This window comes from Grampus griseus (assembly GCF_964374135.1).
Source record: "Grampus griseus genome assembly, chromosome: 4".
NCBI lineage: Eukaryota > Metazoa > Chordata > Mammalia > Artiodactyla > Delphinidae > Grampus > Grampus griseus.
In genome coordinates, this window is record NC_138997.1 from 26,380,666 (window position 1) to 26,394,065 (window position 13,400).

Sequence of the window (13,400 nt, forward strand, 5' to 3'; positions counted from 1 at the left end):
AACCACAAGGAGTCCAGTGTTTCTGCTTATGCGATCTCCTTTTTATTGGAAAACAAGAATATTGACTACCGAATCGTACCACAGTTGAGGCAGTGCTGCTTTTCCTAGCAATTATTCATTCCAGTGACTAAAATCCATTTTGCAGAATGTTCCAAGAGGTTAGAAATTGGTATGTATTCTGTTTTCAGTGATGGAATTTAAAGATCAGTGTGGTAAAATACCATTTTTACTGGGAGACTTGATTTTTATAAAGAGTAAAAATATGGCTGTATCAAGGTTATGAACAGAAACGTGTCTTAATGCCTAAGGAAGGCATATTAGCTACTATGAAAAAATTTTTTTTCTGTATTTCTAAAAAGAGTTTTCTTTGCTTCTTGGCTTTTCTGAAAGCAGAGGAAGTCCTGTTTTTCTGGTTTCGTGTCATTTTTGACTTGTGTATTTGCGTGGTAACTAAGTTTGGATCTGGCAGGGATGGATGGCTCTTCTAGCTTCGAAAACATCTATTTTTTACTTTGCACCTTATATTTGATACATAAAAAAACCCAGTGTATTATGAAGTCCAGGGATTTTCAGGTGGTCTGTTGTAAAACGCAAGCACAAGTTTTATCAGGGTGTTTTCTTTGTTAACTTTGCTATAGCAGCAGGTTATTCAGTGGTTCTTCCCCCACCCCCTACCCACCCTCCACCAACCCCATTTCCCCTTTTTCTTAATCACGCCCACTGTTCTGAACGACATAAAATGTTTTCCTAGCTGTATGCTAAAAGGAAAGGAAGGCCTCTATTTGGAAGTAATATTAAGTTGAATCCTCTCTTCCCCTTTCTATTTGTTTGACCTTAGCAAACCAATCCAACCAACCTCTTTGAGCTGATTATTAACTGATTTATATATTGAATGTAATCATAACAACAGTGGGGGGTTGTGTTGAGGATTAAGAGATACTATTAATTATATACGTAAAGCTTCCACTACTATTCCTAGAATTGTAGGGTAGTAGAATTTGAGGATGCTCAATACAAAGTAGCTATCATTATATAAATGTATGCTTTGTAGATTATAAAGTATGTTGATGATATCTCATTAAACCCACAAATCAGTCCTATGAATGGTAAGACAGGTATGTTTGTCCCCATTTAAAAAATGAAGATACTAAATAAAGCTCAACAGGCTGGTACCATGGAAAGGAAGGATCCAGTAAAGAAAAAAAAAACACCATTTTCATTATGCTCATGGATATTTTTAACTTTATTTTTTTAGAGCAGTTTTACGCTCACAACAAAATCGACAGAAATGTACAAAGAATTCCCATATCCCCCCAACCCCCGAGAGCCACACACACACAGCCTCCCCCATTATCAGCATTATTCACCTTAACGGTACATTTTTCATCAAGGATGAATCTACACTGACACAGCATAATCACCCAAAGATCACAGCTAATCACCCAAAGTCCACAGTTTACCTTAGGGTTCACTCTTGGTTGCTGTACATTCTTGGGTTTGGACAAAATTATAATGACATACATTCATCATTATAATATCATATAGAATATTTTCACTGCCCTAAAAATCCTCTGTGCTCTGCCTATTCACCTTACCCCTCCCCCCATCTGGCAACCACTGATCTTTTTATTGTCTCCATAGTTTTGCCTTTTCCAGAACGTCATATAGTTGGAATCATACAGTATGTAGTCTCTCCAGATTGGCTTCTTTCACTTAGTAATATGAATTTAAGATTCCTCCATGTCCTTTCATTGCTTGATAGCTCAATTTTTTTTAGCTCTGAATAATACTCCATTGTTTGAATGTACCACTGTTTATTAAACTGTTTATTATCTAATCTTGGTTGCTTCCAAGTTTGGGAAATTATGAACAAAGGTGCTATAAACATCCATGTGCAGAAGATTTTTTTTGTGGACATAAGGTTTAAACTATCTTTGGGTAAACAATAAGAAGTGCGATTGTTGGATCCTATGGTAAGAGTGTGTTTCATTTTGTAAGAAACCATCAAACTGTCTTCCAAAGTAGCTATACCATTTCACATTCCCACCAGCAGTGTATGAGAGTTCAATCACTGGTGAAATCCTCAGCAGCATTTGGTGTTTTCAGCTTTCAATTTTGGCCATTCTAACAGGTATGTAGCAGTATGTCATAGTTATTTCAATTTGCATTTCCCTGATGACATATGATGTGGAGGATCTTTTCATATGCTTATTTGACATCTGGATATCTTCTTAGATGAGTTCTGTTAAGGTCTTTGGCCCCTTTTTTAATCATGTTTTGCTTCCTTGTTGTTGAGTTTTAAGAGTTCTTTGTATATTTTGGATACCAGTCCTTTAACAGATGTGTCTTTTCCAACTTTTTTTCTCAGTTTGTGTCTTTCTTCTAGTTCTCTTGAGCTCATTGATTCATCAGGTCAGGAATTAGGAGAAGGCAGAGCTAGAATGGCTTCCTCTGGTCCATAAGTCTAGCACCTCATCTTGGAAAACTCAAAATGCTGATGGGTGACTCAAATGGCTGGAAGCTAGAATCCGCTTCTTCACTCACATGACAGGCACCTGGGCTGGGCTAACTGGAGGGCTGGGCTCAGCTGTGACTGTCACTCAGCATACCTTCAAGGGCCCTCCTGATGTGTCTTGGGCTTTTCACAGCACACCAGCCTCAGACAGTTAGACTTCTTACACAATGGCTGAGAGTTCCAAAAGCAATTGTTCCAACAGATAAGGTGGAGTTGTATGGCCTTTTATGACCTAGCCGCTAAGGTCATATGGTGAGGATGATCACTTTCACTGTACTCTATTGGTCAAATCAGTCACACCCTTCCCAGATTTAAGGGGAAGGGGTACAGAGTATATATTTTTATGGGAAGAGTAAAGAAGTTGCAGCCACATTTTAAAACCATCACAGACATATTTCCATAGAGAGATACGGTAATAAATGCCAAGGGGTTAACAGTGCCCACCTCCCAGAATCCCTCAAAGCGAATTTTGTTAACCTATTATTTTAAGTCAGACTAATCCAAGCATATCCTCCATGGATGGCAAAATTTCAGCTACCTATTTTCATGTGATTCAGTAATAAACAGAAACTTCATTTTATCTATGTAAATTGCATCAAGAATGACTAACAGCTTGCTTTTGACCCCAGTACCATCTGCTAGTTATAACCATTTCTTATTTTTCAAACACGATCAAGCTCAGATCCACTCTCAGACTTAGGCTAAGTCATATCCTAAGAAAGAATACAGAGAACACCTAGAGCAAGTAAAGCAAGTAGATCAGGATCATGCCAACATTATGGCTTCTGAAATCAGCGGCCAATCCTTGTCTCAGTGAGTACTAGACTTTAGGATTTCACGGACCAAGAACAATTTCAGGAATAAAACAAATGGGAGCAAATAAAGTTACCAACTTTTTATTTTCCAAAGTAAGAACATCTAAAAAACAACTACTCTGTAACTATCATCACATTAAAAAAAAAATAGAATGGACAATTTCAAAATAAAGCATAATCCTTTAGAATGAATAAGTTTGACCAAATAAAAACTCACTATGTATTTTTTTTTTCTTATTTCTCTGCTCACCTGTAGAACCTTCATCATGAATGAACCCCAGTTCACACACTGGTGTGGGAAACCACCTGTGCATCTGACATTCTGGTCCCTTCGCTCCCTTGCTTTATTCTAATAGTCCTAGAACTTTAGCTTGCTCCTAGAAACTCAAACTAAAAACAGACAGGGACTTCCCTGGCAGCCCAGTGGTTAAGAATCGGCCTGCCAATGCAGGGGACATGGGTTCGAGCCCTGGTCCAGAAGAACCCACGTGCCGCGGAGCAACTAAGCCAGTGTGCCACAACTACCGAGCCCATGCACCACAACTACTGAAGCCCGCGCGCCTAGAGCCGGCACTCCTCAACAAGAGAAGCCACCCGTGAGAAGCCCGAGCACCACAATGAAGAGAAGCCCCCGCTCACCGCAACTAGAGAAAGCTCATGTGCAGCAACGAAGACCCAACGCAGCCAAAAATAAATAAATAAATAATTTTAAAAATAAATAAAGACAGACAAATAAGTAAATTATTATAACATGTGAGTGCCATAAGGTTACGGGTCGGGGGGAGGGGGACAGGGGATCAAGGAAGTTTTCACAAATTACGTGAAAAAGATTTGCCCATGAGAAAGAATGGGAAAGATTATTATAGATGGCAGTGACTGTGGCTGAAAGCACAGAGACAATCTATGTATGCAGTATATCCAAGGAAGACTATATTGTGTACCAAAAAAGTAAGTAGTGGATATACTTAGTTGTAGAGTAAGGGTTACTTTTCTCTTCTTTATTCTTCTATTTTTTGAAATTCAACAATGGAGTATGTGTTAATTTAATGATCAGGAAATTTTTAAAAATAACGACTTCAATTTTGTAGGTTAGTTTAGAAAGAACAAACAAAAGGCCTATTTCCCTTTAAGAAATCAGTTTGTATTAAAAGAGGCCAAATTTTAAAAAGGAGATGTTATGAAGCTCCAAACTTTGGCTAGGACCCTGGGGAAGACAACATTCCCTCAGTGCTTCTGTGAGAATCTTAGTCTGGGTGTATTCAATACTGCAAGCCTTCTTGTCCATATATGGTCATTAGTCAGAAATTCTCAGGTGGCAGGTACTGACAGGTCCAATGCTGGAGTCAGACATCAAGGTTAGAATCCCAGCTCTACCACTAACTAGCTCAATGAGCTTTGCAAACTACTTAACCACTTGAATCCGTTTTCTCACCTGTAACATGGAAAACTGCCTACCTTTGGGGATTTTTGTGTACATCAACTAATATAATGTAAGAAAAGCGCGTAGAAAAGGACAGATATAGGACGTATTTGTGTATCTAATTGAGAGGTACATATTTGTTTGCTCTATTGGTTTAGGAAGGCTTTAAGATCCCATTTGCCATTTGTTTGCTCTGGTTCAGCTAAAAGCTTTAAGCACATAAAATTTCTTTGTCAGTTGTAATGTCAACTCTCTGAAACTTAAACGTATGCGAGTTTTTAACAAGTTCCAAATGCAGTACTGCTTCTAAAATTAAGCTATCCCTAGAATGATCCTTCCGCACAATCCCGAAATAACTAAGTGGCTCTACCCCTAGATTCTGGCAACTGACACAAAACTAGGTGGACGTTTCCCTTTTTTTTTTTTTCTGTCTTCTTAGTCCAGCTGACTCCCCTATCCACTCCCAGGGAGAATCGGAGATGTTCGTGCAGATAAAGGTTCAGCTCTAAGGTAATGGCCTCTTACCCAGGCTTTCTTAAAGCTGGAATATAGTCAGCAGAACAATGTAGCAGGAGTTCCTCATGTGTTCTCAAACGACCTATACAGCTTGCAGAATCCTCCTTGGCCACCCGGCCAACCGGCAGCAACGGCACAACTTCCACACACCTCGGCTTCATCCAACTTTGTACCCTTGGTATCCATCCCAACAGCCCCGCCCCGGAAAATGACCAATCAGAGAGTGGGAAGTGAGCCGGATGGGGAGGGCCTATCTTGGCGCTGTCCACGAATCACCAACCTCAGACAGCGGGGGCGGAAGCGGAAGCCCTGGTTTGGCCTTGGTTCCGCCTTGGGGGACTGGCCCGTGGGAACCAGTGAAGAAATCCTGTGGCTGGTGGGTTTAAGTTTTCATCTCTTATCTATCAGCGGAATCGGCCGAGCAGACGCCTGCGAGCGCGGGAGGGAGGGAACTTCACCGCCCAAGAAAAGAGTGAGCGGGCAGGCAGCCGCGGGGCAGAACCGAACTGATTTAAGGGTCTCTACAGGCCGGTCCGGCTTGGCGCCTCTCCCCTCGAGGCCATGCTGCAGGCGGAGCTCCGGGCGATTCCTAGGTGAGAGCAGCGGCTCTGCCGGGGATTCCACCGCGGAAGAACTGGGTAGTTGCAAGGTGGGGAAGAAAGAATGCTGACCGCACTGCTCCCCAGTAGTACCCTGAGCCGCCGCGTTTGTGGCAGCAGCAGCAGTAGCAGCAATAGAAAGCACAGCGTGGGCCGAGGAGGCGGTTCCAGCTGGTGAAGTCGCTCCACGGCTGTTTTTCCGTAGTATGCGAGTCGACAGAACAGCCAAAGAACAGAGACCCCAATACCATCTCCTTCGAGCTATTTTCCCTTGCTACTCGGAGCTGATTTATGCGGAAACATGCCTTGCACTTGTACCTGGAGGAACTGGAGACAGTGGATTCGACCTTTAGCGGTGGTCATTTATCTGGTGTCCATAGTGGTTGCGGTTCCCCTATGCGTGTGGGAATTACAGAAACTGGAGGTAAGAGGGTCCCGCACCATCCGCCTCTACCCTTTCTTCTACCGTCCTGCCCAGCTAAGGTAGCCTATTTTTATCCCGGATGCTCCAGACTTGATATCCTGAAAACCATGTCCTGTAATGAACCCGTGACATAACCTGTCTGGTTTCTGGTTGTTAACCGTTTTTCAAACCATGCTACTCGTGAAGGTAGGACCGAGAAAATAAAATATATTAAGATAGCTGCTTCGGAGAGCACTGTTTTGCAAACATTCATCAATATCCTGAAAGTAAGGTAACTTTACTTCTGAAATCTGATCTGTTTAAATATTAAGACTTAACTAAATCTAAAGACCAGGTGTTGAATTTTATTAGCATTTAACTAGCTTCCTGAATTAAAGGGTTCGAGTTGGTTTAACTTCGTTTTTACTTTAGAAATTAACTCTTAACAAAAGTTTTGAAAAAAGTCCCTTGTATATTTTTTGATGTCATATTCTTATTATGACATCAGTAAAGTACTATAAGCTGAAAGAACCCAAGGTAAATATTTAACTAAGTACTTTATAAAAATTGTAATGAGCTTTTAAGTTTGAAGTTCATAAAATCCAGGGAAGTATTTTTACTTAGAAACAACTATTTCACAAGAGTTATGACAAGACCATGGCTATTTTAGGCCTTTTGTGTGGGAACAATCTTTATGTAATTAAATGAAATGCATTTAATATATGTTTGTTTTCTGTATGTTCACTCAATTTTTTTTGGTTGACTTTTCTAAACTAGCATAGTCCATATAGTTATTCTTAATATTACTATAATATTACACTACATTAAGTATTTCTAGTTTGTTATAGGTTACTTCCATAATTTGTCTACCAGAATTCATATATAGACATCTTAATACAAATAGGGATTTCTTACTTTGGAGTATTTCTTACTTTGAAATATAGGAACTATTTTAAAGATTAATACTATGTATAATAACCTAATTTAAGACTTCTCTTAGTTGTTGGTGTCAATGACAAAAAATTAAGAAAGAGATGGAAAATTTTATTCAAGCCAAACTGAGGATTATAGCCCGGGAGACAGTCTCTCAGAGAGCTCTGAGGACTGTTCTGAAGAGATAAAGGGGAAAGCCAGTATATACGTGATTTTGGCAAAGGGGGTATGTGCAATGAAGCGCACATCTCGGTAGAAGGTCACAGGTCATGAGGAACAGACATCTAAGTTAATGGTTTTAGTGCTTTTCTAAGTATGGGAAGATGCAAGAATCCAGGTTCATAAAAATTTTCTCCTGAAAATATCTACCTGAAGACAAGTTTTCCCAGAGCACAGAGTGCCTCATCCTGATCTTGCCCCAACACACACCCCAAATTCCTTTCAGGGTGTATTATTCCTTTCAGGGTGTATAGCCTCAGTGGCTAGTGATTTGATTCTTGTAGAACTGGATGGTGGGCAGCAGTCTTTATTTTACAATCCCTTCCTTTTTGGTCTTAATTTCAGCCAAAGTTTGGGAGGCATTTCGACCAGTTTGTCCCATGTGGCTAGGAATGCTAATTCCCAGGTCAGGTGAGGATTTTGTTGATAGGCCACTCAATGTGCTATTACTGGACGAGGCTCTGTTAACAATAACCAAAAGCCTCTGGGCCACCTATCTTACTGTTACTGTCCAGGAAACGGTTCCCTCTTCTTGCTGATCCCTCTTCCCATATAGAAGAAGTTACACGATTACGGTTATGGATCTTATAGAACTATATATTTGGTCAGTTGTTTCAAGTGGCCTAATCATCATTAATTTTATCTGAGTCTCAGTCACACATTTGGTAATGCAAGAAACAATAATCTTGTAAAACAAGCAGAATACAAGTAATTTAGCTAGTAACATTAATAACGTCATAAGTAAGTATTAAGCTACGAACTTCGTTAGGTATGGCCCGGTATCTCCCCAGGTCGTCTGACCAGTCTGTTCTGCACCAATCGCTGTCTTTAAGGGGAATGATATATTGGCATTGCACATAAAGCTCACCAGAGATGTCTGCACTGACAAGGCTAGTGGTGGGTCACCGTGACACCTTTCAGAATTGAAAAAGGAATGTTATCTTCTAAGGAATTATGTGGCTGGTACCAGAAGGAGAAAAAGTGATCACTATGGTTGAGCAGGTATTTCTGCCATTGAGGAGGTCTGGTTAATGCATAATGCAGATGCGTGATGCATCTGGAGGGGAGGGAGGAGGCCAAAGGGCAGAGAAAAAGTTCTGTGTGTAAATATTTCTTGTCTTGCCTTAAAATGTAAATTTTTATTTCATCACTGATGTCAAGTGTACTTTTCAGTACGGGCTTTTAAGGACAATTTTAATCTGCAGTCTCGACTGCTAACATCCTGAGCCAGATTCTCATCATGTATTCCCTGGACTGTTCTGAACATACCAGCCAGAGTATCCAGTTAAAACAGAAGTCACGTTATGTGTGTCCTCTGAAAGTTTTCCAGTCACTCCTAGTCCTGGATTAAAAGCCAGTATTCCTGACTATGGCATTGGAGCCCAACATGATCTGAGACCACCCCCACCTCACCGCCCTCTGACTCTCCTCAGTTCCTGGGTCTCCTCCACACTTGCTTTGCTCAAATGCAGGGCGGGCTCCCTCCTTAGGGCCTTTGCATGTCATAATATGCCTTTCTCCAGACGATATTCTCATTCCTTTGTGTCCTTCAGGTTTTTACTTCAATGTCACCCAGCTACCCAGTTTAAAAATCGCAAGCTTCACTTCCTCAACTCTTCATATCCTCTTCCCTTCATATTTTTTAGGACTCACCACCATCTAACAGGATACATTTTTTATTTGTTTTCTCCTTCTTCTCAAATATCGGATACTTAATAAATGATTATTTGAGTCCCAGTGATAAATCAGGCTGGTATTCTGTATGGTTAGAGAGAGAAACATGGCACCTACTTTCATGGAACTTGGTGGTGGAGACAAACACAACCAGCAAAAACAAATCAATAAAATAAAATTATGTAAAATGCTTTGAGGAAACTAAAAAAGATCTAAAAAGCGAACAAGCAGGGCAACATTATTACACATCTTTAAAAGACAACTCTACCAGCCTATGGAAAATTAAGTGGAAGTGGAAGAAGTTAGAAAGTTCTTTAAGGTAGTTCAGAACTAGTGGGTGCCTGGGCTACGATGACTTATGGCCCAAGTCAGGATAGCAGAAACAGAGATGGAAAAATGAATTTTAAGTATCATTGGAATTGAAGAAACAGGGCTTGACACTGGATTGGATTGGGGAAGAGAGGCAGTGGGAGAAAGGGGGAAATCAAGAACCACTCTGAGTTTTATGTCTTGAACAACAAGGTAAATGGTGATGCCAATTACCAAGATGGAAACTTGATAGATAAGGACAGGTTTGAAAGCATTTGAGTTCTGTTTGGGACACTTAGTTCAGGGTATATGAGAGACATTCCACTCACATGGGCACATCAAATATGCTGTTGGAAATGCAAGTCTAGAGCTCAGAAATGTTTGAGCTGCAGATATAAATATGAGTTGTCAGAACAGAGATGGTGTTGAAAGCCATAAAAATGGATGAGATTATAAAGGGGAAGAAGAAGAAGAAAAAGCAGAGGATTTGGCACCAACATCTATAGGTCACAGGGAAGAATAGGAACTTTAAAAAGCAGCAGCAGCCAGTGGGGAAGTAGGATGCCAGGAGAGGGGTGTCGTGGAAGCCAGAACAGAAGGACAAAGGAGTGAACAGTCTGCTGCTGAGCCATCCATTGGAGGGTCATTTGTGATCCTCGTCATGGTTTCTATGGAGGTATCAAGTCCGAAGCTAATGGGAGTTGTTTGAAGAATAAATGTGGAGTGAATAAGTGGTATCAGAATATGAAGACAGGGACTTCCCTGGTGGCGCAGTGGTTAAGAATCCACCTGCCAATGCAGGGGTCACGGGTTCCAGCCCTGGTCCGGGAAGATCACACATGCCGCAGAGCAACTAAGCCCGTGCACCACAGCTAGTGAACCCACGTGCCACAACTCCTAAAGCCCACGCACTTAGAGCCCGTGCTCTGCAACAAGAGAAGCGGCCGCAATGAGAAGCCCGTGCACTGCAACAAAGAGTAGCCCCCGCTCGCCACAACTAGAGAAAGCCTGCACGCAGCAACGGAGACCCAATGCAGCCAAAAATTAATTAATTAATTAATTTAAAAAATATGAAGACAAGTTTTTGTTCATTTTGTTTGTTTTGAGTATTTTTTGACTCAGGAGAATGAGTGGCACAGTAGATAGAAGTGTGGGTTAAGGGAGGGTCCCCCACCCCCACCCCACCCAACCATTGTGTTTTGTTGTTAAGGTGTTAGAGACACTAGCCACAGCATGCCCCTAAGATAAGGCATAATTTTCTTTAATATTCTTAAAAGTCCTGAAGCATAGGAATTATCCCCGTTTTACAGATGTGAAAACTGAGACGGATAAGTGGCTAAAGTGACACTATGCTAAGTACTTAATATACAATCATTCTCATTATTCACTGGATGAGTTTATGTCTCTAAAATGCATAACACTGTGCCCGGCACATAACAGGTGCTCAATAAGCCTGAATTATCACTATTGTTTTTAAAATATCATCACTATTGTTGCAGTGGGGCAACAGTTCTGTTCTCGTGGGATAGCATTTTCAGGTAGCATTTTCATTGGAATTAGCTTCACAGCTGAACACCTAAAGCAAAGTTATAATGCATCTGATTGATCACTAGAAAAAGTAATTGACATGTTTAGGGACAGTTTCGTGTGAAAAATACTTGTCTTTTAAACATCAGAATCACAATGCTCACCCTGTGAGAAGTCAGTGGGAACTAAGGTTGTAGAAAACTGGAGGTTCGGCTAGCCCATCCCACGTCCATGGGGCATATACTCATGACTGGAGTGGCCAGGTGACCATCTGCACTACTTAAACCATCTCTCTCATTCTCTTACTTGGTTGGGCATGTATAAGGGAGGTCATGTAAGTTAAATGCACACGTCAGGGACTTCCCTGGTGGTCCAGTGGTTAAGACTTTACCTTCCAATGCAGGGGGTGCAGGTTCGATCCCTGGTCGGGGAGCTAAGATCCCACAGGCCTTGGGGTCAAGAAAACAAAACATAAAACAGAAGCAATATTGTAACAAACTCAATAAAGACTTTAAAAATGGTCCGCATCAAAAAAATCTTTAAAAAAATAAAATAAAAAATAAATGCACACATGATGTCACGTTGCTCTGCATTCGTTTCACCCTGCCCTGCTGGTCCTATGTTCCAAGTAGCTACTCTGTGGAAGTGCTCCCTTCTTGCCCTCAGGACAAGTGAGCCCAGAAAGCACTCTCCTGTTTCTCTTTAACTCTCTGCTCTGAAAGCCTTTGGCTGAGTGAGTTAACTCACTCCTGGAAGCTGGTCGTTAATGGTCTTTTTCTTTCCTCTCTACTTTCTTCAAGTTACCTTAGGAAAAAAAATCTACACTACTTATCTCTTCCTTGTTTTGTGAGCCCAAAAAAACCCTACTCGTGGCTGATAAGTTTAACATTAATCGTATCCTTCTATCAGTGTGTCTCAAATGTGAATAATTTATTTAGAGATAAATGTAAATTAAAATAAATGTAATAATCATATAAATAATTTCTACAGATACCTAGAGTTGACCTATTATATATAATGTCACCTAAATATGTACACACGTAAAATAGGTTCAGTTCTTATGCACACAGCTTTTTAAATAGCTTAAAAGTCAAAACAGTTATAAGACCAGTGATTCAAATTAGTGGCATTAATGTGGACAGGTGATGTTTTTCTGAAACCGATTCATCACTTGCAATGTAAAACTGGTACTAACTCTATGATGCAAGATTTTTAAAATTTGGAATCACTATAGTGAAATGACTCAATTCTCCGGTCACTTTTTTTGTTTGTTTGTTTTGGTTTGGTTTTTTTAACGTCTTTATTGGAGTATAATTGCTTTACAATGGTGTGTTAGTTTCTGCTTTATAACAAAGTGAATCAGTTATACGTATACATATATCCTCATATCTCTTCCCTCTTGCGTCTCCCTCCCTCCCACCCTCCCTATCCTACCCTTCTAGGTGGTCACAAAGCACCTAGCTGATCTCCCTGTGCTATGCAGCTGCTTCCCACTAGCTATCTGTTTTACATTTGGTAGTGTATATATGTCCATGCCACTCTCTCACTTTGTCCCAGCTTACCCTTCCGCCTCCCCATGTCCTCAAGTCCATTCTCTAGTAGGTCTGCATCTTTATTCCTGTCTTGCCCCTAAGTTCTTCATGACCATTTTAATTAATTTATTTATTTTTTTAGATTCCATATATATGTGCATATGTGTTAGCGTACAGTATTTGTTTTTCTCTTGCTGACTTACTTCACTCTGTATGACAGACTCTAGGTCCAACCACCTCATTACAAATAACTCAATTTTGTTTCTTTTTATGGCTGAGTAATATTCCATTGTATATATGTGCCACATCTTCTTTATCCAGTCACTTGTTTTATGATCATTTGAAAAAGAACTTTCTTCCTTATAGCACACGGAGGACACTTGACCATCATTAGTCACGAGCACATAATTTTTCTCTCAACTCTACCACCAAGTTCTACCTTTTGGCACTAAGGCAATCATAAAAACAAATGTGGGTATTAAAAGTACTTGGCACTACTGTTCTTAATGATCACCTTATAATGAAGATCTAGAATATATTATTATTAAGTCATCATTAAAATGAGTACTGAATTTTAAATGAAACTGAGCCAAGGAAAAATGTCTGGAAAATTATTGTTCAGACGTTCTTTTCAGAATCTTCACCTCTGCGTATTTGCTTTTGACTTGCTGCTTTGATTAATCTCCAGCATTCAGCAAGACTTTTATTTGCTTTTCAAGTTTTCCATACAGTTGAATATAGAAATTCATTGTTGTAAAAATACGTTTGTTCTCTATACTTTGTTTTCTACTTCTTTAATCTTTGACCCTTTATGAAAAAAAATCTTGTTTAAAACAGCAAAAACTACAAGTTGTGGACTTAAGTTCCTTTTCCATTAACTGTTCAAACTCCTCAAGTACTAAAAATAAATGCCCACCTTTTTTGCTTTAAAAAGTTAG

The 13,400-nt window shown here is 40.1% G+C and overlaps 1 protein-coding gene across 1 annotated transcript in view; it reads left to right on the forward strand.

Annotated features, from left to right (window-relative positions):
- Nucleotides 1-5,601: 5,601 nt before the first annotated feature.
- Nucleotides 5,602-13,400, forward strand: part of TMEM184C (transmembrane protein 184C) — a 31,470-nt gene continuing 23,671 nt past the window's right edge. Inside the window, exon 1 of the mRNA XM_082653847.1 lies at nt 5,602-6,289. Within this exon, the coding sequence (XP_082509973.1) occupies nt 6,167-6,289 (123 nt within the window). The 5' untranslated portion in view covers nt 5,602-6,166. The remainder of the gene's footprint in view (nt 6,290-13,400) is intronic.